The sequence below is a fragment of the Chaetodon trifascialis genome, chromosome 17, assembly GCF_039877785.1.
Source record: "Chaetodon trifascialis isolate fChaTrf1 chromosome 17, fChaTrf1.hap1, whole genome shotgun sequence".
Classification (NCBI taxonomy): Eukaryota; Metazoa; Chordata; class Actinopteri; order Chaetodontiformes; family Chaetodontidae; genus Chaetodon; species Chaetodon trifascialis.
In genome coordinates this window covers 14,621,002-14,648,535 of record NC_092072.1, presented here as the reverse complement: position 1 = coordinate 14,648,535, position 27,534 = coordinate 14,621,002, and the positions used below count along the sequence as shown (strand labels likewise).

At 42.3% G+C, this 27,534-nt stretch overlaps 1 protein-coding gene across 1 annotated transcript; it reads left to right on the top strand.

The window, feature by feature from the left end:
• The first annotated feature begins 763 nt into the window (after positions 1 to 763).
• On the top strand, positions 764 to 25,147 carry dnah3 (dynein axonemal heavy chain 3). The gene is made up of 62 exons (XM_070984295.1): positions 764 to 784; positions 1,184 to 1,285; positions 1,397 to 1,592; positions 1,761 to 1,806; positions 1,898 to 2,066; positions 2,179 to 2,371; positions 2,539 to 2,734; positions 2,979 to 3,104; positions 4,180 to 4,375; positions 4,515 to 4,694; positions 4,826 to 4,956; positions 5,053 to 5,158; positions 5,250 to 5,428; positions 5,586 to 5,770; positions 5,948 to 6,071; positions 6,313 to 6,466; positions 6,597 to 6,741; positions 6,913 to 7,124; positions 7,266 to 7,357; positions 7,508 to 7,622; positions 7,819 to 7,935; positions 9,134 to 9,313; positions 9,410 to 9,546; positions 9,631 to 9,832; positions 9,981 to 10,073; positions 10,216 to 10,326; positions 10,451 to 10,565; positions 10,656 to 10,854; positions 11,027 to 11,135; positions 11,225 to 11,338; positions 11,755 to 11,931; positions 12,260 to 12,351; positions 12,457 to 12,676; positions 12,767 to 12,901; positions 12,994 to 13,105; positions 13,262 to 13,503; positions 13,656 to 13,756; positions 13,865 to 13,970; positions 14,091 to 14,220; positions 14,334 to 14,552; positions 14,652 to 14,755; positions 14,833 to 15,127; positions 15,240 to 15,419; positions 15,519 to 15,642; positions 15,740 to 15,896; positions 15,985 to 16,128; positions 16,481 to 17,147; positions 17,232 to 17,397; positions 17,510 to 17,726; positions 17,831 to 18,013; positions 18,158 to 18,356; positions 18,466 to 18,979; positions 19,985 to 21,612; positions 21,768 to 21,993; positions 22,081 to 22,325; positions 22,492 to 22,608; positions 22,869 to 23,026; positions 23,344 to 23,511; positions 23,633 to 23,775; positions 23,927 to 24,131; positions 24,418 to 24,555; positions 24,661 to 25,147. The coding sequence occupies exons 1-62, from the start codon at positions 767 to 769 to the stop codon at positions 25,012 to 25,014; spliced, it is 12,108 nt and encodes a 4,035-aa protein (XP_070840396.1). The 5' UTR covers positions 764 to 766; the 3' UTR covers positions 25,015 to 25,147.
• Positions 25,148 to 27,534: the final 2,387 nt, after the last annotated feature.

The following is a 27,534-nucleotide window of genomic DNA, read 5'->3' as shown; positions in this document are numbered from 1 at the left end:
TGTATACTAGCATAATACTACATTTTTCCACATGACAATGTGATGGTTGGACACCCACACAGCCAGATCTGAAGGCACATTCAGAGGGAGGGGCCGAGTTGCTACCAGCAGAGGGCAGTACGCAACTGCTGGATGGCGATGCTTCCAGGTAAACTAGGAGGGCCGCCCACCAACCCATAAGAGAGCTTGTTCTGTTTTAATGGAATGCGTGTGCTTCATAGTACAATAGTGATAATAGGTTTGTTTGTGACCATATTACGGGCACAAATGTATATTCGGTCCCACCTGTATCAGGAAACAAGCGCTTGGCCACCACCCACCGCATCGTTGAGCTCGTGTGATCGTAACGAGGTGCCTGGCGTTACCATGGAGACATTGCCGGATGTGAGTTTCAGTTTACTTTTCCGAGTCAAAGCATTGACAGGGCGAAACTTCACTCTCAGTAGTGTGAAATACTTTTGTCATTTTTTTGTACAATAGAAAAGTGCCAGGTTAATACACGATAAGTCTACGGGCAACTTTTGCTGTGGACGGACTCTTTAATAGAAAACATTTAAGCAAAATACAATGCAGCAATGAATGAAATCCTGCCGACATAACGTCTCAGAGCGACTAAAGGAAGGTAACTGATATTAACGGTGCAACCGGGTTTTTACTGTTTGCTTACTCTCCACCTGTTAAAATGAAAATGTGTATCGTTTTTCATTCTTAAATTAAAGTTATTGTTATTTTTTTCTTCCTTTTAATAGCGGAATAGCTGAACAAGATGGAGCGGTTGAAACAGGTAACATTAAGTTAACCAATGGTTGACTCTTATCTGTTTACATTTTCATGGAGAAATCACCCACATTTATGCTAGTTAAATACTTACAGTAGACTGTTTGATATATAAATACGTTTGCAATTTTAAAATGAAATGTGCATTTTCCGTTTGTATAATTTTGCATCCAGCTTTGAAGGAACGATTAAAGGCATGTATGTGTAGCATATTAAGTACATAAAGAATCAAAGTGTTGTAATTAAAGAAATACAGCATTTCTTAATAGGGCGTTTACCTGCATCATGTACAACTTTTGAATCAATATGGCCTCCATAAAAAAATGAATAGATTATAAGGGGTATTTACTGTCCAAATATAACTGTCAGCTGTCCTGCAACCCTCACTATTTTGTTTGAACTGCAGATGGAGGATGACTCTATGTACAATATGAGTCAGAACAGAGGATATTCCATTCTCCCACCTTTACCCATGGCATGTAATGCACAACCCTCAGAGCTGTATCAAGTATGAATAACAATCTAATAATCAATCAGTTTTGCTCAAATATTTGGTAAGTTACACACACTAACCCTTGTGCTACCACATCTTAACATCCAAGCTGTTAATTTATTTCAGATGGTCTTGAGGCACAGTCATCACCCGCCCATCCTCCAGACCAATTCTTGGACTCTAGCAGTTCCCTTTAAAGAGCAACATCACCACCGTAATCCCAGTGCCTCTATTGGAAACCACTACAGTCCAGGGACTCAGGACCTGAACATGACTAAACTTCAGCACAGACAACACACTTTCCCCAAACCACCAGGGCCTTGTATCCTTTTTAGTTCATCTCGTATCAGACAATGGTCTGTGTGACTAAAGAAAGCCTGTGTGAAACCATCTGAGATTGCAATGCTTTTTAGTTTGTTAACTGATGATCATTAAACATCTGGAAATCTGGAAACCTCTCAACAGATTTGTGATCTTAATGAGATTTTAGTATGCACCCCACCTGGAAGGAGACAAGCAATTACACCAAGGAGAAGGTAATTAAAGGAACACATTTCAGCAATAGCTTAACGTCTAAGATGTTCTTTTTCTTGAAGCACTTGATATGATTTGTTTATGTTTTCACAGGGATAGATCTCCTCATGCTTCAACCTCACCTCGGCCAAAGCCTAGACTGAGAAACTTTTGCACTCCCAGCAGCCGGCCTCTGAGTCCCAAAGAGCAGCTGGACATCATGTGCAGCCAAGAGGAGAAAATGAAGGCTATGCAGAGACAACCTAATGAGAGAGACCTAGAAGCAAGTATCACTGAATTCAGCAATGAATGTATCTGTTGTTGATTAGAATCTTTTTAGAGTCTCCCTTTTCTGACACATTGTTCTGTTCACAATCTTATCTTGACTCACACAGAGATATATGTACTACATCACCACTGGTGTCCCCAGCTCTGTGGTGGCCCCCCTGCCATGTCAGCAGATGACGAACATCATGCGCCTGCTGCCTCCTATTACTGAGAATAGTAGTAAACACCTTCAGATTTTGGGGGCAAACATGGAAGAGGAGGTCAAAACAGATTATTGCTTCAGTCTAAAGAAGAGCATAGGTATAAAACTGATTCTTAAATGGCAGTAGTGCTTAGACATCCTAAGCATATGCCAGTATCGTTTAAACACTGATTTTATTTAAAAAAAAAAAAAAAGCTACTCACTCTAGTTAATGACTTAATCGATCTGTGCCATCTATTTTGTCTTCCATGTTGTTTTTTGTTAGTGGACTACATTCTGATGGACCCATCTGAGCGGCAGCGACTGTCCATATCCAGCATCCCCAAGCCCTTTCCCAGGAGGGTGATCCGTGGGCCAGTGCCCTGGGCAGCAAGTTACAAGCAGGCCCACCTGTGGCAAAGCCAACATCTCTTTACTGTCAGTCACATTATGGTCCTACTGCAGGAAGTCTGGCTAAACAGGTAGAGTCGGGTATCTACACTCTAATGTATATGTATTTTCTTTTCTTTCTCCTTTTTTTCTCTGCTTCCTATATTTTTTTTGTAGTTATTCTGTCCCTGGTGTAATCTTCCTACCTCTCCAGCACAAGTTTCTTTACTTTAGATTCATGTGTATCAGAATTAATGAAGGTAAAACTGTGTTTTTATAATTCTTTATGTACAAACAAATTAAATGAATAAAAAGTAAAATAAAATCTTTTTTCAGCTTCGCTTCCTTGAGATTTGTTCGACTGGAGGACCTTTTCTCCACCAGCCTCCCCCTCCTGCCATCTGAGTTTGAAGAGTTTGTCCAGAAACAGTGCCAAACCACAAGAGATGAACTGGTCCAAAAGTGAGTATTGCCAGTTTTCCATAGCATCTCAAAACAGCCAGTGTGTCAGTGAGATCATACCTAAGTTGATGTCCAGACTTAATCATTGTAGTGTGTCTTTTCATTGGCTTCTATATTATGTACACAACCAAGCGAGCTAATCCTGTTGTAGCTGCAGTCTCATGTTTCCTCCTTGTCCACTTTGTTAGACCCATGTCAGGCTGCCTTTCAGGAGATTGCTTTACACACTGCCTCACTTTAGGATTCCATTGCGTCCTTTGTATAGAGGTATAGTCTGCTTGACAATGTAGCAGCCCTGTAGGATGCCTGGCTGCATCACTGAAATATGAGCCTTTGTAATTTGTAGAAACTAGCTGCTGTTTGTTTATTTTCATGTTAATAATTTGCACCAACTTGGTTACCATTATTCTGCATTGGCTCAGCTTCCATGCCAGACATACTCAACCCAGAGGACTTTATGTGTCTCTATTGTGTCAATAAGAGCCAGGGAATAAATAAAGGATAGAATAACTGCAGTAATGAGTACAGGCAGCAGTCAGCTTCAGGTATTCTGTTACCACATGCTCTTGGAAGGAGATTCTGATTACAACAAAGAGAATTGTGACCAGTGTTATGTGACATAAATCCAGCCCAGGCTCGCGTTTGGATTGGATTTGTGAAATTGCCTATTCAAATTAAAAAGAAACTGTTCACTGCAAAATCACAATAAATTAAGCCCTCTTGCAACAACCGTAATTCAGAAAGTCTTGCATTGATTTAAAGTGAAGCGACAAAGAGGAAAAACACAAAATGAACAACAGATTATGCACCATTGTTGCTCTGCACAAGTGAAAAACAAATGTTTTTTTCTAAGTCTGTTTTTCCCGGATAGTTTTGTCTGTGGATTTTTCTAAATAACAATTTTCACACATTTAGGGGAAACATGTAAATAAACATTGATTGATATTGATCTGCATATTCTAATTAGTGGCTACATTTTTTTGTTAATGTGACATTTCAGTTCTTGTTCATTCATTTTTGATATTAAACAAAAATAATAGCTAGAACCGAACTCATCATGAGCATCTTCTTTCAGGTGGCTGCCTCAGTGTGCGTCAATCCTTGACACCTTCGGAAACCTCTGGTTGCCCCTCATACCCGAGAGTGAGGATGTGGCTCCGGTAGCTGTCCAGGAGTTCTTCAGCTGTGTGGCTGCTCTCATGTCATTGCATCTCCGCAGCTTGGTTGTAGAATCATTACAGGACCTGTTATATTTCTTCACTGTACATGAGGTTTGGACAAAAATTTAAGTTGTTCCAGTTTTGTGAGTGTTAAAATGCTCTTCAGAACTGTGTAAGATGAGCACCCAAATCTGCTCGTTCTTTTCAGACCTCTGATTTTTGATTTTTGATTTTTTTCTGTGTTTTTCAGGATGGCAATGATTTTGGCGAGGTGTTTGATGAGATGAAGTATGTTCACTCTCAGGTGCTGCTGGTTAAGCTACAAGTGAATGAGCCTCACATTGATTTTAGTCCAAGCTTTCAGGAATGTTGGGAGCTCATCCACAGAGCCTTCATGGAAATCATCAACAGTGCTGAGAAGCTACCAAGGGTACAGTATTCCCCGAGCACCACAAGCTTTAATGATCTCATTGCCATCTATTGAATATGACAAAATACATGTTGTCTCTGTTTTTATACAACAAGCATGAGTATAACCTGTGACTCATATGGTTTTGCCAGGTGGAATGTAACCTCTTTCCTGATATCGAGAACTTGTACCTCCGCTCCGTCAGTCCTGATGAGTCACTGGTTACAAACCTGATCAACAAAGCCAAGGATATTTTCCACAAAAACACAGTGGGACCTAAAAAGTAATAACGCATGCACTGAATTTATGTCTTTCAATTATTCTGATGTACCAGCATGTGTAAAGGAACTGCTGTTATTCCATATCATTCATTTTTCAGGTATTTGAATGTATATGAAAAATACAGAAATCTACTGGACCATGCAGCGAAGCAGGAGGTGTCAGCTTTTCTCAAAGAGAAGCACTCATTAGAAGGATTTACAAGGGTCCGTCTTAAACACTGAACCTTTTCTGTTTTCAAGTGGCATCAGCTGTCTGCTTGCTTTGCCTAAATACTCTCATTCTCTCATTCTTCAGAAAACTGAGACCATTAATCACCTAAGGAAGGAGATTGCCTCACTGCGCATCACAGTGCCTTTGTCCATGTTTTGTCTGTATGCTGGCAACCTGAATGATGATCTGTGCAACCGAGCTGAGAGACTGAAAGACCAGATCATCACGTTTGAGGTGGAGGAGAACCGAGAGCTTAACAAGGGGTGAGAGGAAACTCTGTGCCTGCTTACATTTTTGTGACTTGAACCGAAAGTGTCTTATAGATTCAACATCTAATTTCTTTTCTTTGTTTAGTTTGAACGGCAAATCAGTTATACATTTAGTTAAATTTGAAGAGAGCAAGCTATCGTTCTTTCCCAGGATTTGTCAAAAATATGAGGAGATTACCGAGACCATCAGATGCACCCCAGAAACCACGGAGGACTTGGTGTCTCTCCACCAGTACATTCAAAAGACGAGTGATGTGACCGTTCACAAGCTGATGGATGAGATTGATGAGGCAGCATACCGCCTCAGCTTCCTCCTGGACTATGCCACCCTACCCTGTATGTGAAACCTCTTGTGGTGTTTGTTATAACAGTCAAAAGAAATGACATGTAATGTACCCAAATGCCACCAAAAATGACATATTTTGTTCAGCCAAACCTAAGACCAATCGATATGTATGAATGTTGAAATAAAACAATTATATCATTCTTTTCTTTCTCTTTTTCTTCCTCTAGCTGATGACTTGAGGCTGAACTCCCGTGTTTTCCAGTGGCCCAGTCAGATCCTGGGTGAGCTTGAAGACAGCAAGACTCGTCTGGCCACTATGAGAGAACAGACTGAGGACTATCTTCAGACAAGGTTATTGAATGAACCAACACTTCTCACTCCTGTGGCCTCACACAAGTGGCAAGCACCACAGCTAAATGTGTTGTTTGCCCTCCTCAGCTTCACCCAGGCACCACTCAGTCTCCCACCTGATAATTGTTTCTCTCCAAAATCGAGATTTAGATTTCAATATATCCCTAACTAAAGTGCCTCTAAAGCGCAAGTCTCCCACAACTGAAATGACACCTACTATATCTCAATATGACTATCTCAGGATCTTAGACTTTGACCAGAGGCTGCAGGATGTGGACAAGGAGATACAGGCCTTTAAGAAGAAGGAAGTGATGAACATGGAGGAGATGAAGAACAATGTTGCAAATCTCATTCAGATCACTGCCAACCTGGAGTCTGCTCTCACCGAACTAGAGGCAAGACATACTGCACTCTCACAGCATGTGTTGGATACCACAAACACGCATATGCTTATTCTTCTGATTCTTTGATAACCAATGTAGATCTGACTTCATCCTGAAAGATGTCCCACTGTCATTTCTGCAGGATATCAACAAAGAGCAGACTTTGCTGGAAAAGGACCAGAGCCACTTCCCAATGCTCCAAACTTTGATAGCTGACAAACAGCCGTATGAACAGCTCTGGACCACAGCACTGAACTTTCAAAGCATGTCAGAGGAGTGGATGAACGGTAGGTGCCTCACACTGGGGAAACCACACCCATTTTCTACTTTTCGTACAGCTGCTACATGACTACATGTTACAATCTTGACATGGCATAAATAATGATGAACGCCGCACAGCAAGCAGGAGGCACAGTCGTTTTCACACTGGTGTGCTTCCTTTATCATTTAACTCCTAGGACCTTTCCTACACCTTGATGCTGAGAAAATCTCTGATGAGCTGGACGTCATGTGGAGGACCATGCATAAATTGAATAAGTCTTTCTCAAATCTTCCTGGGCCTTGTCGTGTGGCCAAAAGCTTCAAAAGCAAAATAGACCAGTTCAAGGAGCACCTGCCCATCTTAACGACCATCTGTAACCCCGGCATCAAAGACCGTCACTGGGAGAAGGTCAGCTGAATTCTTTATTTATTTTTTTGCTTTATTAACTGCACTGATAGAAATCTAGTGTCAGATTCACTTTGTAAGGACCAAATGTCCTGCGTCTCCTGTGATCCATGAAGCTGATACGAATAATTCATGTGTCTGCAGATGAGCAGCATTGTGGGCTTTGATGTTAAACCGGATGTGAACAGTTCACTGCTGAACATGTTGGACCTGGGCCTCTCCAAGTTCTCTGATAAGTAAGACATTACACCATGTAGAAATACATGTAAAGGGCCAAATGAATGTCCTGAAAACCATGGCCCATAAGAAAAAGTGAGCTCGACTTTATTTAAATATTCGCCAGGATCAAAAGGTGATGGATCTTTTTTTTTTAACCTCTGCACTAGGCTGGAAGAGATTGGAGCTTCGGCCAGTAAGGAGTACTCTCTGGAAAAATCCATGGAGAAAATGAAAAGCGAATGGGCCGAGCTCCGGTTCTCTTTCACTCCATACAGAGATACAGTATGACAAAAACATACACAATCACATACTTTCACAATGGACATGCCACAAGCTAAAATGCTTTTTCCGAATAATTACTTCTTGAATAATGAAATATTCCCAGAAATTGGCATGTTGCTTATGTTGCAGCCCATAAATTTTTCATAGAGAGCGTTGACATCAGCGTGTATTAAATATGCTTAATGTTCTACCATAGGGTACCAGTGTTGTATCAGCGGTGGATGACATCCAAGTGCTTCTTGATGACCACATTATTAAGACACAGACCATGCGAGGTTCACCTTTCATTAAGCCAATAGAGACTGAGTGTAAGGTAAGACAGGGCGATTTAATTTACAGGGCGAAGACTTTACAGCTAAAAATGTGTCTAGAAGTCAAAGAGCCAAAATTCAACATACATACGAGTTTATGTGATTTTGGAAGTCTGTGTGTGCACCTCTGCCAGCTAAAGCCTCCAAAGTAACTCTTGTGTTTGCAGTAAGAGATGGTCGGAGCAGGTGAAAATGCAAGCACAATTTCATGCCAGAACAAGTAACAAAATTGCCTGTTCTGCACAAACACAACCTCAGCAGTGCCACTCTATACAGCAGAGAGAGTGGCTTTGTTTGGAGCCAGAAAATCACCATGAAAAGGCTTGAAACAACCTGTTTGAGGAATGCAGACTAATGCAATCACTGCACAATAATCTTCTGAATCCACATCTGTTTTTATGGACTTGCTTTTGAAAGATTTTGTTTACACTCCCATTTTTGTGTATTGTGTCATTTTCAGCTATTATCTTGTTTTTCCTTTTTGTGGGTTCTTGCCTCCCAGATGCGTTCAAAACAGCTGTTGTAAATCCCTTATTGTAATGCACTTACCAACTATAGGCCAATTTTCAACCTTCCATTCATCAGTAAGATACTTGAAAAGGCAAATTACCTCCTTTCTTAAAGAAATTAATGTCCTGGAGGAATTTGAATTCGACTTTAGAACATACCACAACACTGACTCTGCTCTTACTAAAATGATCAGCAGCCCCAGGCTAAATTCTGCTGAAAATACAGTCTCAATTCTTGTCCATGTCGAAGTGCAGCGTTTCATGTGATTGACCATGATATCTAATCAATCGCCTTGAAAAGTTGGTTGGTCTTCCAGACTTTGTGCTAAGATTGTTCAAAACATACATCAAAGGGACAAAGTTCTCTCTTCTTTAGCATTTAACGAGCTTTGACTTTTCTGAAACAGGCCTGAAGCTCCCATTTGTGCTTTGTCTGGCACTAAAATGCTGTATGTTACTTGATTTTATGCATTCTATGTATTCTCTTTGTAACTTCATTATTGTTATTATTCAGTGGGTTTTATACTCTGTCTGTTTTATATGAAATATTTGGCGCGTGTAATTTCTTTGCTGTAAAGCACTTGCTGCATTTCTTACATGAAAGGTACTATACAAACAAAGAGCTATGAGGTACAACAGTAGCTTGTTGTTGCTGTAATTGTGTTATTCTCACCATTATTTTCCTACCTAGCAATGGGAGGACAAGCTGCTGAGTGTGCAGGACATCCTAGACTCCATGTTGAGGTGTCAAGCTACTTGGCTCTACCTTGAACCGATCTTCAGCTCTGAGGACATCATTGCCCAGATGCCTGAGGAGGGACGCAAGTTTGCCATTGTGGACAGCTACTGGAAGAACATCATCGCTGAAGCGGTAAGATCCTCTCAACACATAACCTCTTGTTAGTTTCAAAATTGTGTCTCATTCACTTTGCTTGGCTGTGGCTTCTGTGTGATTTCACCGGTCCAGGTTAAGGATACACGTGTGCTGGTGGCCACAGGCCAGCCAAACATGCTGGAACGGCTGCAGGAGTCCAACGTCTTTCTAGAGGACATCCAGAAAGGCCTCAATACCTACCTGGAGAAAAAGAGGCTCTATTTCCCCAGGTTTCGACCAATAGTACTAGACTTAATAGTACATTATAATTACAGAACATCGTGTCAAGTGATTGTTCTGGTGCCTCTCTCCAGGTTCTTCTTCTTGTCGAACGACGAGCTGCTGGAGATACTGTCACAGACCAAAGACCCACTTTGTGTGCAGCCCCACCTGAAGAAGTGCTTTGAGGGCATCGCCAAACTGGAGTTTACTGAGGACATGGCAATTGCTGGCATGATCAGCTCTGAGAAGGAGAATGTGCCCTTCACAGGAAAGATTTATCCAGCTCAAGCAAAGGTATAGAGCAGACAGGGTGTTATACATAGTGTAACACCCTGGTTGTTTCACATATTTTCACATTATATTGATCAATTTATACAAGGGTTGGTGTGGTATGTACTATATATTTATCATGTGTGGTGAACTATGACCACTTGATTTGCAGGGTATGGTAGAGAAATGGCTGCTGCAGGTGGAGAACCTCATGCTCACAAGTATTCGACATGTCATCCATCAAGGAGTGATTCAGTATACAGAGGTTTGGATATTTGGTATATAACTGTATTTTTCAATCTGTAATGAACTTGGGCTGACTGACAGTAGATGTAGGCAAGTTGTAGTTATACAGAGGACTTTCTTTATGACTGCTGTGCAGTACTTTCTTCTTTTTCCTGCTGTAGGTGCCCAGGAAGAAGTGGGTGTTGCAGTGGCCTGGCCAAGTTGTCATTTGTGCCTCCTCCATCTTTTGGACTGCTGAAGTTTCTGAAGCCATCCAGACCAATTCTCTGCCTGTCAGTCTTTACATCTATCAACACATCCTAATTTCCACATGGAAAGACAACTTCTAAGCCCAATAATTAAATAATTATTACATGGTAGTCTAACCTGTGCACTGATTTTCCATTCCACTCAAAGGCCTATTTGGAGAAGTGCAACGCCCAGATTGCTGACATTGTGGAGCTTGTGCGTGGGAAGCTGCCAGGAGGGGCACGGATGACCCTTGGTGCTCTTACTGTTATAGATGTTCATGGTAATATGACTGTTACTCTTAAGGGATACAATACACTCTCTTGGTTAAATCTACCTTTCAGAGAAATCTCATACGTTTTTCCTCTCCTAGCTCGAGACGTCGTGGCAAAACTGGCAGAGGACCGCATCTCCTCACTGAATGACTTTGCATGGATTTCTCAGCTGCGTTACTTCTGGGAGGATGGGGATGTGATGCTGCGCATGATCACCACCTGCTTGAAATATGGCTATGAATATCTGGGCAATTCCCCCCGTCTTGTAATCACACCGCTTACCGACCGCTGCTACAGGTGACGTACAGTTAATTTGATTCCTTATCCTTGGCTGTGGATGGAGAGCTACAAAACACAATGTCAGAGAAGCAATTACTGTATGCAGATTCTAACATTCCGTAACTCAAATGCCCAAGATGTGAAGATCTCTCATTCTTTCTTTTGGTCAAATGACTTTGTGCTGCACCAGAACTCTAATGGGGGCTTTGAAGTTGAACTTGGGGGGAGCTCCTGAGGGTCCTGCTGGAACTGGCAAGACTGAGACCACAAAAGATCTTGCAAAAGCTTTGGCAAAGCAGGTATACCAAATCAATGTTCGATAAAACACTGGTATGCATTTTGTTTGCGTTTTTTCTGTACTGATGTTGAAGCTGTTATTTGTTTATAGTGCGTGGTGTTCAACTGCTCCGATGGGCTGGACTACAAGGCCATGAGTAAGTTCTTCAAAGGACTGGCTCAGTCTGGAGCTTGGGCCTGCTTTGATGAGTTCAACCGTATTGAGGTGAGAACAACTATTGTTATACCAGTCAAATCTGTTTGTATCTGGTAAATCAAATTACCCAAGTCTGCTTTCACTGAAGTTTATCTTAAGATTAATGAACAAATACTCTATTAAAATTAGATTTTGTATTTTTCTTTGTTGTTGTTATTGTTGTATTGAAAAATGCTAATGATAAATCTCGAATGGTCAGTTTGGTCTTTCAGGTAAAGAATCGTGTTAAGAGATTATGAATCAAGTTTGCATATTAACAAATCAGTTTTCCCCCAACTCAGAAATCTTGCCAAATTTAAATAATCTAAAATTCAGCAGGATGTAGAGATGCTGCTTTTCCTTTTAGAGGTCCTTTTAGAGTCAAGCATAAGCACATTTCTATATGTCAGAATATCCTATCATATCATAATGTGTGTGTGTCACAGGTGGAGGTGCTCTCTGTGGTGGCTCAGCAGATCCTGTGCATACAACAGGCCATTGCCAAGAATCTGAAGATCTTCCTGTTTGAGGGGACAGAGCTGTCACTCAACCCGACCTGCTCTGTGTTCATCACCATGAACCCTGGTTATGCCGGCAGGGCTGAGCTCCCAGACAACCTAAAGGTACCATAGCATTGTGGTATAGTCTCAACATCTGTCTCACATTTGTCTTGTATGTTTTAATGAGGCCGAAGGCTAATTTCCACACTGTGGACAATAAATTATCTATCTATCTATCTATCTATCTATCTATCTATCTATCTATCTATCTATCTATCTATCTATCTATCTATCTATCTATCTATCTATCTATCTATCTATCTATCTATCTATCTATCTATCTATCTATCTATCTATCACTCAGTGGAGTAGATTCAGATAATGAAGAAGAAAGTGAGAATAGGATGCTGGAACTGGATGTAAACCCGTCAAAACTGTCATTTTGTCATAGGCGCTCTTCCGTACAGTGGCTATGATGGTACCAGACTATTGTCTCATTGGAGAAATCTCATTATACTCCATGGGCTTCATTGAATCTCGCAGGTATGTGTGAATGGTACCCTGGACAAAATATATTTAGTAAGCATGTATTTTTCTGGGCTAGGTGCCTGTTTGGTTGATTCCCCATATCTCCAATTTTACTGACAGCCTGGCTCAGAAAATTGTGGCCACCTACCGTTTGTGCTCTGAGCAGCTGTCGTCCCAACACCACTACGACTATGGAATGCGAGCTGTGAAGTCTGTGCTGACTGCAGCAGGGAATCTGAAGCTGAAGTACCCCGAAGAGAACGAGAGTGTGCTGTTGCTTCGTGCACTTATGGATGTCAATATGGCCAAGTTTCTAGCACAGGATGTGCCGCTGTTTCAGGTGACACATTTTGTGCCAAATTGCATTTCTACATATTAAATCAGTTGTTTTAATAATTATCCCGTTCAACTCTCCCACTGCTGCCTGCAGGGTATCATCTCTGATTTATTCCCTGGCGTGGTACTTCCAAAACCAGACTATGATCTCCTCCTCAAGGCTCTTAATGACAACATCACTGAGCTCAAGCTCCAGCCTGTCCCATGGTTCATTGGCAAAATTATCCAGGTACAAAGACAGAGTATTGCTAAGATGATGTTAGTTTGGTTAGTTGTTATACTTCAACCACATAAATGAATTGAATTTTTTATCGTGTATAGGTGTATGAGATGATGTTGGTTCGCCACGGTTTCATGATAGTAGGAGACCCTCTCGGAGGAAAGACTTCTGCATATAAAGTTCTTGCTGCTGCCCTTGGAGACCTTTATAAAGGTGGATATTTTAGTTAACATTTATTTTCTTGTTGCTACCATGGTTTTTACCATATATTGGCTCTTAGTAAACAGTTGGCAAAGATGAGTCTGTTCCAGTTTTGAATAATTTTTTATTATTCATAAAGGTTTGTTATCTCTAATTTCACTTTTTCAGCCAAGCTGATGGAGGAGTTTGCAGTAAATTACTGCATCATCAACCCCAAGGCCATCACCATGGGCCAGCTGTATGGCTGCTTTGATCCAGTCAGCCATGAGTGGTCTGATGGTGTTCTGGCCACCACCTTCAGGAATCAGGCTATCTCCACCTCAGAAAATCGACAGTGGATCATCTTTGATGGGCCCATTGATGCTGTCTGGATTGAGAACATGAATACTGTGCTGGATGACAACAAGAAAGTACTGTCCATTCTAATGCCATCCTCATTATAGTTTTTTTTCTTACCGCTATCAAAAACTTTTCCTGGGTGTTGAATGCTAATAGCAAATAAGTAGTCAGTTGGCAAGATTTAGTTGACATTTGCTGTCTCATTCACTCTGTTCTCTGCTAGCTTTGTCTGATGAGTGGTGAGATCATCCAGATGAGTCCCAAGATGAGTCTGATCTTTGAACCTGCTGACCTGGAGCAAGCCTCTCCAGCTACCGTTAGTAGGTGAGCAATGCAGACAGAAGCTGCAACAGCAACTACAGTATATAGAAAGCACACAACTTGAGAGTTTTAGAAAAACTTACATTGTTGAATGTAACTGTTTGTCTGAAGGTGTGGTATGATCTACATGGAACCCCAGCAGCTGGGCTGGTCCCCTCTCAGAGATTCCTACATGAACACACTGCCTGAAAGTCTGAGCACTGAACACAGGAAACTGGTGAGAGTACAAGCATGCATATCTTAATTGGCTCATCGATGGCATTGTTATTACTTTTATGTCCTTCAAGATGTCATATGATGTGTCTTATATGTGCGTCTGTGATCTTTTGTCCCACAGATAGTGGACCTGTTTGATTGGCTAGTTCAGCCCTGTCTGGACTTTATAGACCAGGAGTGTCGCTTTGTTGTTCAAACATCTCCCATTCACTTAGCCTATAGTCTAATGAAGTTGTACACCTGCCTCATGGGTTAGTAAGAATGACATTTAGTTGGTAATTTATACATATTTCTTTTCTTCAGTGTGTGTGTGTATGTGTGTGTGTGTGTGTGTGTGTGTGTTAACATTTATGTCTACACCCAGATGAAATCTGTGGTACACAGATGTCCAGCCAGCAGATAACAATGTGGCTGCAGGGTCTCTTCCTATTTGCGGTTGTATGGACTGTGGGTGGGACCATCACTGGGGACAGTCGTAAGAAGTTTGATGTCTTCTATCGCAATCTGATCATGGGCATGGACGATGAGCACCCTCGGCCAATGAGTATCAAACTCAAGAAGAACAATATTTTCCCTGAGAGAGGTCGTAAAATTTCAACAATTTTGCATATAGCTACTATACCAATTAAAAACATGCTTTTTTAACGTCAGTAATACATGGTGTTTGCTTATTTTTTTGCAGGCACTGTCTATGACTACTACTTTCATAAGAATGGCCAAGGACAGTGGAACGTATGGACTGATTCAATCACAAATGAAGAAAACGTCATTCCAGCTGGAGCCAGTGTGAGTGTGTCTAAGTCACAGAGGTTACTGCTGCTGCGGATGTCCATGTTCGCTGAGACTCTGCTTATCCTCACCAGGTGTCAGACCTCATCATCCCAACCATGGAGACAGCACGTCAGCTTTTTTTCCTGCGCACCTACCTGGCACATGAGATACCCATGCTGTTTGTCGGGCCTACTGGCACCGGCAAATCTGTCATCAACAAAAGCTTTTTGGTAAAGCTGCCTAAAGAACAGTACACACCAAACTGTATCAACTTCTCAGCCCGGACCTCAGCAAATCAGACCCAAGACATCATCATGGCCAAGCTGGACCGAAGAAGAAAGGGCCTGTTTGGACCTCCTATGGGAAAGAAGTGTGTCGTCTATGTTGGTAAAGATAGACACACATACAGTGTAATCCAGTGCTGTTGGGTTAAAAGTGTATTATTGAGAGAGGGTGTCACATTATTAAGAAGTATTTGATTGTAATCTCTTCTACACAGACGATCTGAACATGCCAGCTAAGGAAGTCTATGGTGCCCAACCTCCAATCGAGTTGTTGAGGCAGTGGATTGACCATCATCACTGGTATGACAAGAAGGACACCTCCAGACTGAACATAGTGGATGTGCTGTTCCTGTCTGCAATGGGGCCTCCTGGTGGTGGGAAAAATGACATTACAGGTACTGTTGAAATAGTTATTTATTCGGTATTAGTGATTTCTTTAAATAAAGCAGCATTAATAAGGTTTACTGTAACTGACAAAGTGTTTTACATGCTAGGCCGCTTCACCCGCCACTTGAATATCATCTCAATTGACTCCTTTGATGATGAAACACTGACCAAAATATTCAGCTCTATTACTGACTGGCACTTCAGCAAAGGCTTTGATGCCTCTTTCTGCAGGTATCTTGTCAAATATGTATTAAAAGGTTATATAGTGGTAGAACTGCACAAATTATCTTTGTCAGAAAGATGTGCTGTATTTTTTCCTCTGCCCAAGGCTGGGCAAGATCATGGTGCAGGCCACCATGGCAGTGTATAAGGATACCATGGACAGCTTCCTTCCCACCCCTTCTAAGTCCCACTATATCTTCAACCTGCGAGATTTTGCTCGAGTGATACGAGGCGTGCTCCTGGCTCCACATACACACATGCAGGTAAGAGTGGCGGCAATAGTGAAATGTTGTGATTAGTTTCTCTCAATTGCTGTATCTCTTCCTCATGTATGCTGGCCCTGTATGTCAGGACGGAGACAAACTGATCCGCCTGTGGATCCATGAGGTCTACCGCGTTTTCTATGACCGACTCATTGACAATGAAGACAAGGAGACATTCTTTGGCATCGTCAAGGAGAGAACCTCAAGCTTCTTTAAGCAGAGTGTTGAAAAGGTACATGTTTGATTCTCAAAAATAATTTCAGCAAAGTTCAGCTCTGTCACTTTGCATGTTATCTCACAGATCTTTAACAAATGTGGGTAGGATAAAAATGCCCTTCGGAAATATATCAGCTTATCGTCATAGATACATTTTGTCCTTCAATAACTATGTCTGTGTTCATCTGTTAGTGGGAAAGTGCAGCTATATCTATTCTTTTTTTTTCAGAATGTCAGACCCAGAACATAAACAATAAACAAGCAAACTGTTGGAGAAACTGTTGCTTTGTATACTAAAGTGCAGTGTAGACTAGATTTAAAACTGTAGTTTCTGTGTTCAATGTTAAATCTCTCCATTTGTTATCTAGCTCCTGAGCCATCTTAGCCCAGATGGCAAGGTAGCAGATGAGAGCATCCGGAGCTTGTTCTTCGGAGACTATGCCAAGCCTGGTTCTGATGTTAAGGTCTACGATGAAATCACAGACTTCTGTGCCTTACAAGAAGTGATGGAGTTCTACCTGGATGAGTACAACAATTGCAGCAAGGCACCCATGTCCCTTGTACTGTTCAAATTTGCCATTGAGCACATTTCCCGTATCTGTCGTGTGCTGAAACAAGACAATGGCCACCTTCTACTCGTTGGCATTGGTGGTTCAGGGCGTCAGAGTGCCACCAAGCTGGGCACCTTCATCAATGACTATGTCCTGTTCCAGATCGAGTTGACCAAGAGTTACAGCATGTCAGACTGGCGTGATGACCTGAAGCGGGTAATGCTTAAAGCAGGCATCGAGGGAAAGAGTCTGGTGTTCCTGTTCAATGACAGCCAAATTAAGGATGAGGCTATGTTAGAAGACATCAACATGCTGCTTAACACCGGTGATGTGCCTAACATCTTCGCTGCCGATGAACGTGCTGACATCATAGAGAAAGTGCAGGGAATCGCCCGGATTGAGGGCAAAAAGATTGACGCCACTCCGCTCTCAATGTACAACTTTTTCATCGACCGTGTGAAAACCAACCTCCACATTGTGCTAGGTAGACGCCTTTATGTGTCCTTTTTTTTTTTTTTTTTTGGCTGAAGTTGAAGTATTTCTAACTGGGAATTATTGTATTCAACAGCCATGAGTCCTATCGGTGATGCATTTAGAAACCGTCTCAGAATGTTCCCCTCCCTTATCAACTGCTGCACCATTGACTGGTTCCACGCATGGCCAAATGATGCTTTGGAGATGGTGGCACACAAGTTCCTAGAGGATGTTGAAATGGACAGTGACATCAGACTGGAGTAAGGACATCAAGAGGATGCAAAAAATACTCGTTCATGCTACTTAGCAAAGGTATGCACTTACTTTGCATCTCGTGCAGTGTATACACATTTTCTTTTTTTGTGATCTCAGGGTGGTGGAGATGTGCAAAACCTTCCAGACAAGTGTCAGAGAGATGTCTCAGAGGTACTTCTCCAGACTGAGGAGACACAACTATGTCACGCCCACATCCTACCTTGAACTCATCCTCACCTTCAAGACCCTGCTCAATGTCAAGAGGAATGAAGTAGATACTGCGAGAAACCGCTATGTCGTTGGTCTCCAGAAACTGGAGTTTGCTGCGTCTCAGGTGATGCTCACCTGTTAAGCAGTCTGCCGTGAATGCTACTTTGTGTCCTTGACCAAATTAATGATGTTGACACGTCATCATCCAACTTGATACTTTGTTCACAGGTGTCAGTGATGCAGGAGGAGCTGACAGCCTTGCAGCCAGAACTCATCCAAACCTCAGCTGAAACTGATAAGATGATGGTTAAGATAGAAGGGGAAACAGTGGAGGTGGATGCTAAGAAAGAACTTGTATCTGCTGATGAGAAAGTGGCTAATGAAGCAGCAGCTGCAGCCCAAGCCATTAAGGTATTCATGTATATTAGGAGCCACTGCAAAGCACTGTCCATAATTTATACAGTGTTGTTTTCAAGATGTTAAAATGATGCAGAAAGTATTTGCAGTATTTTGGTTTGTGCAGATACGTATTGATTTGCACTGGTTGTCTTTCAGGATGAGTGTGAGGGAGACTTGGCAGAAGCAATGCCTGCATTGGAGGCTGCCCTGTCAGCCCTGGACACCTTAAAACCTGCAGACATTACAGTAGTTAAGTCTATGCAGAATCCACCAGGTCTAGTCAAACTAGTCATGGAGTCCATCTGTATCATGAAGGGCATCAAACCGGAGAGGAAGCCTGATCCTAGTGGCTCAGGTAAGATCATAACTTTGAAAGTATGTTTTTTATATGCCGCTCATCAGCAAAGGTTTATATAGTACTTTTGAAAAATAAAACTAAACTATTTCTTATCAACATTTTTCAGGTAAGATGATTGAGGACTTCTGGGGACCCTCGAAGAAGCTCCTTGGAGACTTGAAGTTTTTGGAAAGCCTCAAAGCCTATGACAAAGACAACATCCCTGCCCCCTACATCAAGAAAATCAGAGATAAGTTTATCGACAACCCAGAGTTCCAGCCCTCCGTTATTAAAAATGTCTCCTCGGCTTGTGAGGGCCTCTGTAAATGGGTGCGAGCAATGGAAGTGTACGAGCGTGTAGCCAAAGTGGTCGCCCCCAAGAAGGAGAGACTGAAGCTGGCTCAGGATGAACTGGCTGTACAGATGGAAATGTTGACTGTGAAAAGGGCTGAGCTGAAAAAAGTTCAGGACAGACTGCAGAGCCTGAACGATGACTTGAATGCCATGATTAACAAGAAGAAAGACCTGGAGGACAACATTGAATTGTGTTCTCAGAAGCTGATCAGGGCAGAGAAGCTGATAGGAGGACTGGGTGGGGAGAAGGACAGGTGGACAGAGGCTGCAAGGCAGCTAGGGATTAGGTATCTCAAAAATATATTGTGTATATATATCAGGCCTGCCAGCTTTCACACATTGTCAGTGAGACTTGCGCAAATGACACTTTTCACTTGCTCTCCAAATGTCCATTTTCTCACAGTGGAAAACAAATTCACAACGCACATGTGAAAAGAGGACACTGACAGCAGACAGACGAGACAAAGCCACACAGTGCGGCAGCAGCACCATGCAGCAGCGAGTCATTCAGACCATCAGGGGAAAATGAGAAATATAAAAAGATATATTGTAATTTATTTCCGTGCATGCTGGAATCTCAGTCAGTAGCTGTGTTGCTGCCAGAATGAATGATGAATGTCCCTGTTATCACAGAGTGAGTCACTGTGGTTACAGGGACCCTCTCTGTCTCTATCACTTTGAAATTTTCTCATGATTCCCAATAAGAGGTTTGTTGGTTAATATGATGCAATATCATGACTGATTGACACAATCTTTGAGAAAAATCCAAACAAAATAGTTCAGCTAAGAATTCTTTCACCCTCTTCTGTTTCTAAGCTTGTATTCTAGTTTAATGAAATCTAGTTTGTCTGTTTTCTGGACAAAATTATCCACTGTTTTTGCTCCTTGATTTACTTTTCCCCACATTCCCAGGTAGCCTGGTTAGGTTTGGTCTCCTGTTGCTGTGATGTCTGAGGGTCGGCAGGTTTGCTGATCAACCGTAATTATTCATCATTGACAATGATTGTTGTGAATTTGATTGCTGAACATTTTAAACAAAATTTCTGTGGTCAGTAATGTCACAGAAAGCCAACTCATAAAATGTTCCCACTTCACCGACACCGACCAAATCTCACTAAATAAATTGAAAAGTTGGCAGCCCTGATATGTATCTGTGTATATGTATATAGATGTGTACATATAAATACACTTTATATACATAGTACATTAATTTTCACTGTCAGTCATGTTGTATGGTGCGCTGTGTTTATATATAATATTAATGAAATTTGTACTATATTTCCCCTCTGCAGGTACACCAACCTGACGGGTGACATACTGCTCTCTGCTGGAGCTGTGTCTTACCTTGGGGCATTCACAGTAGACTACCGTACAGAGTGCCAGAACCAATGGCATATCCTGTGCCAGGAGAAGAAAATCCCCTGCTCTGAGGACTTCACCCTCAGCAGCACTCTGGGTAACCAGGTGGCCATCAGGGCATGGCAGATTGCTGGACTGCCAGTGGACTCCTTCTCGACAGACAACGGTATCATTGTGTTTAACTCCCGTCGGTGGCCCCTGATGATTGACCCTCAAGGTCAAGCCAACAAGTGGATCAAGAACATGGAGAAAGCTAATAAACTTTCTGTCATCAAACTGTCTGATGGAAACTATGTGAGAATCTTGGAGAACTGCATCCAGTTTGGAACCCCAGTTCTTTTGGAGAATGTAGGAGAGGAACTTGATCCGGTACTTGAACCTGTGTTGCTGAAGCAGACCTTCAAGCAGCAAGGCGTGGACTACATGAAAATAGGAGAGAATATTGTAGAATATTCAAAAGACTTTTTGTTCTACATGACCACTGGACTGAGGAACCCTCACTACCTCCCAGAGGTGGCTGTCAAAGTCTGTCTGCTGAACTTTATGATCACGCCACAAGGCCTACAGGACCAGCTTTTAGGGCTTGTAGCAGCCAAAGAGAAACCTGAGCTGGAAGAGAAGAAGAACCAGCTCATTCTGGAGAGTGCTGCCAACAACAAGCAGCTAAAGGAAATTGAGGATAAGATTTTACAAGTGCTTTCTGCTTCTGAGGGGAACATCCTGGAGGATGAGACTGCCATTAAGATCTTGTCATCCTCTAAAATCCTCTCTGAGGAGATCTCGGAGAAGCAAAAAATTGCCAGTGTCACTGAGAAAGATATTGATGCCACTCGCATGGGATACCGCCCTGTGGCTGAGCACTCTTCAATTTTGTTTTTCTGTATTTCAGAATTAGCCAACATCGAGCCTATGTACCAGTACTCCCTGACCTGGTTCATCAACCTCTACTTACATTCTATTGCCCAGAGCTTGAAGAGTGATGATGTAGCTGAAAGGATCAACAACATAGTTGAGCACTTTACCCTCAGCATCTACAAGAATGTGTGCCGCTCGCTTTTTGAGAAGGATAAGTTGCTTTTCTCCCTGCTGCTGACTGTAGGCATCATGCAGGGTAAGGGCCAGGTTGAAGACCAAGTCTGGCGCTTCCTTCTAACAGGTGGCATCGCTTTGGATAACCCTTACCCTAATCCTGCTCCAGAATGGCTGGCTGATAAATCCTGGTCTGAAATTGTCAGGGCGTCCAAACTTCCAAACCTGGATGGTTTCTTTGGACATGTCCAAGACAACATCTCCAAATGGAAGAAGCTCTACGATTCTGGAAAGCCCCATAAGGACCAGTTACCTGACCGGTGGAGTGAGTTGGCGGGGATGGACAGAATGATAGTAATCAGGTGCTTCAGACCAGATAAACTGGTTCCAACAGTGCAGGATTTCATAGTGGATAACATGGGACAGGCTTACGTTGAACCACCCACCTTTGACCTGGCAGGAAGTTATAAAGACTCCAACTGCTGCTCTCCTCTAATCTTTGTGTTGTCACCAGGATCTGATCCAACCGCAGGTGATCCAGTGAAGACTTGTGACCTTTCCACATTTTAACACACTATAGCTCCACGCAGTTTACAATTAAATACAGAGGGAAACCTCAGAAGTGAATCCTGATTTAATTTTTTGGATGCAAAAAGTTTTTAATAGAGTGTTGCATTACTTCTTCAGGTCTGCTGAAGTTTGCTGATGACCTAGAAATGGGGGGCAGTAAGACCCAAACCATTTCTCTGGGACAGGGACAGGGACCCATAGCAGCTCAGATGATCGACAAAGCCATCAAAGAGGGCACCTGGGTGGTACTGCAGAACTGCCACCTGGCCACCAGCTGGATGCCTACTCTGGAGAGGATCTGTGAGGAAACCATCACCCCAGAGAACACACACTCCAACTTTAGGTAACGGATTCTACACAGTGTGTTTAACCATAACATGTTTTTGCATACAGAAGGCGATAAAAGCCAACTGTCTTTCCTTCTCGCCAGGCTGTGGTTAACCAGTTATCCATCTGACAAGTTCCCAGTCAGTATCCTGCAGAATGGGCTGAAGATGACCAATGAGCCTCCTAAAGGAATAAGAGCCAACCTGTTGCGCTCCTACCTGAGTCACCCCATCTCTGACCCAGCCTTCTTTGGCAGCTCCAAGAAACAGGTCATTTGGCAGAAGCTCCTATTTGGTCTCACCTTCTTCCATGCTCTAGTACAGGAGAGGAGGAATTTTGGACCACTGGGTGAGAAATACAAACTGGACTTCCCATCTGCTGTTTTAACTTTGAACCAATCTAGTGTGGTTTTTCATTTCAATATTTATGATTAATCAATACATTTATTGTTCCACTATTCTGTCATTATTCATAAAAACAATCCTGTTGCCATTATTTGTCAAATTTCTCTCAGGTTGGAATATTCCCTATGAGTTTAATGAGTCTGACCTGAGGATCAGTATGAGGCAGATCCAGATGTTCCTTGATGAGTATGATGAGGTCCCACTGGAGGCCCTCACATACCTTACAGGTGAGGTGAACATTTAAGACTTGTCAGCACATCAGTGTATTCATTTACACCAATGAAACTGGCAGGAAGATGATTTTCTGAGAAGGTAGGTCATCCTAATCTGTGATCTTTATCACAAGTCACACCTCCTGCCCTCTTTTACATATATGAAAATGTCTGTATACAGTAGTGGCTCAAACTTGACAAAAGCTCTCAATAAACCTCACAACAATTTCCTTGGGTTTCCAATTTTATTTTAGATTTTAATGATCTCTTTTCAGGTGAGTGCAACTATGGTGGCAGGGTAACAGATGACAAAGACAGGCGTCTGCTGCTGTCACTTCTGTCCAACTTCTACAGTTGTGAGCTAATAGAGCAGGAGTGCTACCACCTGTGTGAGGGAGATCTGTATTATGTTCCAGCTCATGGCCCCTATCAGGTACTTTCAGAGCTCTGGTCAATTCCTCTTTAATACTGCAGCGTACGACGGCCATAGTCATCATTATCAGTCATGACATGACATTAAGCAGCTGTCCTCTCATGGCCAAAGTAAACGCAGGCTTGCTTTTCAAATAAACACAACGGCAGCTGAATTAATGGTTTTAATCACAGAGTGCAATATTTGTCTGGAGTGAAATCTAGTTAATGTTTGGCCTTGAGGCCACAGTGTTGAAGATCAGTTATCACTCAAGTAATTCTTTAATCATCCCCTCTGATAAAGAAATGCATTTTCAATAATGATTTGCTTCATTCCAGGCCTATGTTAACTACATTCGCAGTCTTCCAATTTGTGCCGATCCTTGTGTGTTCGGACTTCATAGCAACGCGGACATCACAAAAGATAATCAAGAGACCAATCAGCTTCTGGAAGGAGTCCTGCTGACACTGCCCAGACAGACGGGAGGCGGGGCTAAGTCTCCTCAGGTTTGCACTGCCCCTCGTCTGTATTAGCATTTTTGCTTATGCTAATTTAGGAGAGGAAACACAACATGGAAACTTGTTGTCTCATATTCAAGCTTTGCAGTGTAATCTGTTTGTGCTTCAGGAAGTAGTCGGGGAGCTTGCTGAAGACATCCTGTCTAAGCTCCCAGCAAACTTTGACATACAAATGGTGCTGGATAAATACCCAGTCCTGTATAAGGAGTCTATGAATACTGTTCTGAGGCAGGAAGTCATTCGCTTTAACAGGTAATAATAATAATAACTTGTTCTACTGTACGAGTAAATATTGATATTGGAAAAGACAAACCCCAATTACCAATAACTGATTGATCAGTTTGTGCAGGGCACATTGAGGAAACCCTTTGCAGTTCATCACATTTGTCTCCCCTCCCGACAGACTCACTCATGTGGTGCGTGTCAGCTTGGTAAACATCCGCAAAGCCTTGAAGGGCCAGATTGTTATGTCTGCTGAACTTGAGAATGTCTTCGACAGTATGCTGGTGGGCAAGGTGCCCGCTATGTGGGCAGCCAAGTCATACCCTTCTCTGAAACCAATGGGAAGCTACGTGACTGATCTCTTGGCCAGGCTGCAGTTCCTACAAGTAAGAATTATGATTGTTCTGGGTCACCCAGACCTCGAGCAAAGGTAATGTGTTTGGGACATGACTGGCAAGATGAGTGGAGCACAGACAAAGTCATTCAAGTCCAGTAGAATAAATGTTTGGCCTTCAGTTATAGAAATTGTTTTCATGTGCATAATGAATAAAATCTGTAGAACTAAATGATCTGTTACTTTCAGACTGCAGTAATGCAGCACTGGCTTTATAGAGAAAATACTTTTTTAAGATGCTAATAACTATGCATATACTTGGATCTCTGTCTTGGCAGGATTGGATTGATAATGGGCCACCTACTGTCTTCTGGCTCTCTGGCTTCTACTTCACCCAGTCATTTCTTACTGGAGTGGCTCAGAATTTTGCCAGGAAGTACACCATCCCCATAGACTACATTGGCTTTGAATTTGAGGCATGCATTCCAAACCTTTCTCCTTTCTTTTTTTGGCCATATTCAGTCATAATTATTTCATGGGGATATATGGGGTGGATATTCACGCTCAGAGTTGCGTTCCAGGTAACCAAAGAGGAGACCCATATGGATGAGAAGCCAGACGACGGGGCCTATGTTAGGGGTCTTTTCATGGAGGGAGCGCGCTGGGACAGAGACAACATGGTTATCGGAGAATCCTTTCCCAAGATCCTCTTTGACTCCTTGCCCATCATCAAGCTCAAACCAGGAGAATTGGCTAAGTTTCAACATGAAAACACCTACATTTGTCCTGTTTACAAAACCAGCGCCCGCAGAGGGACCTTGTCCACCACTGGCCACTCCACCAACTACGTCCTCTCCATCGAGCTGCCCTCTGACAAGCCACAGCAACACTGGATTAACCGTGGAGTGGCATGCCTCTGCCAGCTGGATGACTAAGAACCAGCCTCAGCTGAATCAATATGTTGAACTATTAAAACTCTATATGCCAAAAAAAGTCTATCTGCTTGTATGCCGAAGTAACACAGGTGGAAACTAACATGTAGACACACTTTGGTCCCATACTGGCACCCATGACCACAATAAAAACTCTTTTTTCATAGTTGATGACAATGAAATCTTATGTTAATATTTTGTCTTGAAGACACAGTTGAAGCATATCTAGTGTGAGTTATTGGGAATCTTTTTTTGCTTTAATAATCTACATTTGATTTTATTTGCTTCTACATTTAGTCCACATGAATACACACATACATACATACATACACACACACACACACACACACACACACACACACACACACACACACACACATATAAAGATAGATCTGCTATGAGGCACTTTACAGGTCTATTTTCTATGTGGTTATTGTTGGTCAGACAGGGTGGTGGGTTATTACAAAGATTTATTATTTGATAATAAAGTCATATTCTCAAAACAGCTGGATGAGTGCTCTCTTAAATGCTTCTGTCCATGTTTGACTTCAACAAGAACGATCATATCTCTGGCGATGTCTGTACCACAATGTTTGCCCAGTGTTCATTCGAGTAGCGTTTCTATTTGCAGTTTTCAAATCACAGGTCCAACCAGCAGTTGTTTACAGAAGATAAACACTAGATGGCAGCAAAGGCAAACCAGTAAGGCATAGGGATCTCATCTGGTGTGCAAAATGACCAATGTTTCTGCAGTCTCTAGAGTTTTTCATAAAAAACATTTGATGTGTATTTGTGCAGCTAAACAGTGTGCCATTCAGTGCAAGTATGGGCTATGGGAAATGTAATTACGCATTAAAGTATCAAGGTTGGGACATAGGAGTTGCAAAAATGTCTGGACCATAATGTCATTTGGTTGTGGTAATTACAGAGCAAAAATGGTTGAGAGAGAGTGTGATCACAGAATACCCATCTCTACTTGAGGGCAGCACGGTGCCAAGTACCTGCCTCGCCATCACTGACTGAGGTCCAGCAGAGTGTGCGACAACGATTTTCCGTCACGACAAACAGATTGATGACTTAATTATGAAATGCCGAGATTCAGTACAGAATAAATGCTGTTCTCTGCGTACGGGCCACACATTGTAACACAGGATGCCACAAATCACCAAGTCTGAGCCTTTTCATGATGGACCTCATTCAGTCAAACTTTAATGAAAGGAAGGCGTTTGCATTAAAATCTTAGTGGGATAGTTTCACATACTCAGGCGGCGGGAGAGTGGTGCTGCCTGGCTGTTGCTGTATTTGTGTCAGCACGGCTTGATGCTCTCTGTAGTCAGCACTCATGGGTTCAAACATAATTCATCTGACGTCTGAATACAGCTGCCACATCAATACCCACCCAGGATTATAGGGCATAAAATACTGCAACATTAAATTTACATATTAGAAAAAGCAGCTGATGGAGGCTCCAGTGACATGCTCCTAACTTCAGTGGTGACCTTATGTTCAGCGGCAGTAGGAACCATACTTGTTGATCTCAAGCCTCTCACCTGTAGAGACCCTCTAAAGCCACAGCGTTGGAGTTCAGTCTGACTCCAGAACCAGTCTAGTCCTGTGCTTAACAAAAGGAACAATAAGAGAGTTTTTGGGAACACTGCAAGCAAGAGGAAGATCAAGCTGCCCAGCTTGTTGTCATCCTCCATCTATTCCCTTCAGGCCTCCTTAAGCTAATGTGTTAAATGTCCTCCAGAAAGAAGCCCCTGGAAAACCATTTCTCTTTAATGAAAATGACCAGAACTGAGTGCGTGCCAAGAGGAACAAAACACAGACGCGTCCTCCAACACTTTATGAGAGTGCAACGGCCCTATTTATTCAGTATGGCATTACAAAAACTTGACTTCAGTTTTCTGAGCAATGACATGCCAGTGCACAGTTTTTATTACATTATGTTAACGTTGAGCTGATACTGCGATGGAGGAACCTCCTGTCTTTTCAGATAAGGTTCCCCTAAATGATTAACTCTATATGATACTGTGTTTTATTATGGGGGAATTGCACTGAAAATGGAGGAAACCTCGATCACATAAATCACACAGCACACTGGACTTGCGTCAAAGAGCATTGCACTGATCTTGATTTATGTAAGTATTGGTATAACTGTCTGTCAACAAGCAAAATCATTTCAGCTATTTGGAGCATGTTGTTTGTCTTGCAGAGTCACAGAGACACTGCAGTGTGGACACAAGTCTACCTATACGACCTGGATGCACCTTTCTCTGTGCGCAAGTCCAGTAATTGCATTTTAGACAAAAAAAAAAAAGTGTACTCATTCATTTTATTTGACATTCACCCTTGAGGATGGCATCTTGGCATGTGTCCCTGAGCAATGAATCACAAAAATGTGTCCCTGAATCCTTCAGCAAAATCCATGACCTTGATTTCAATTCAATTTTCGAAAGACAGTTGCTGGTGCGTTCTGCTGTGTGTTTAGGGGATGAGCTCAGAAGTGCACACCAGAGAGGG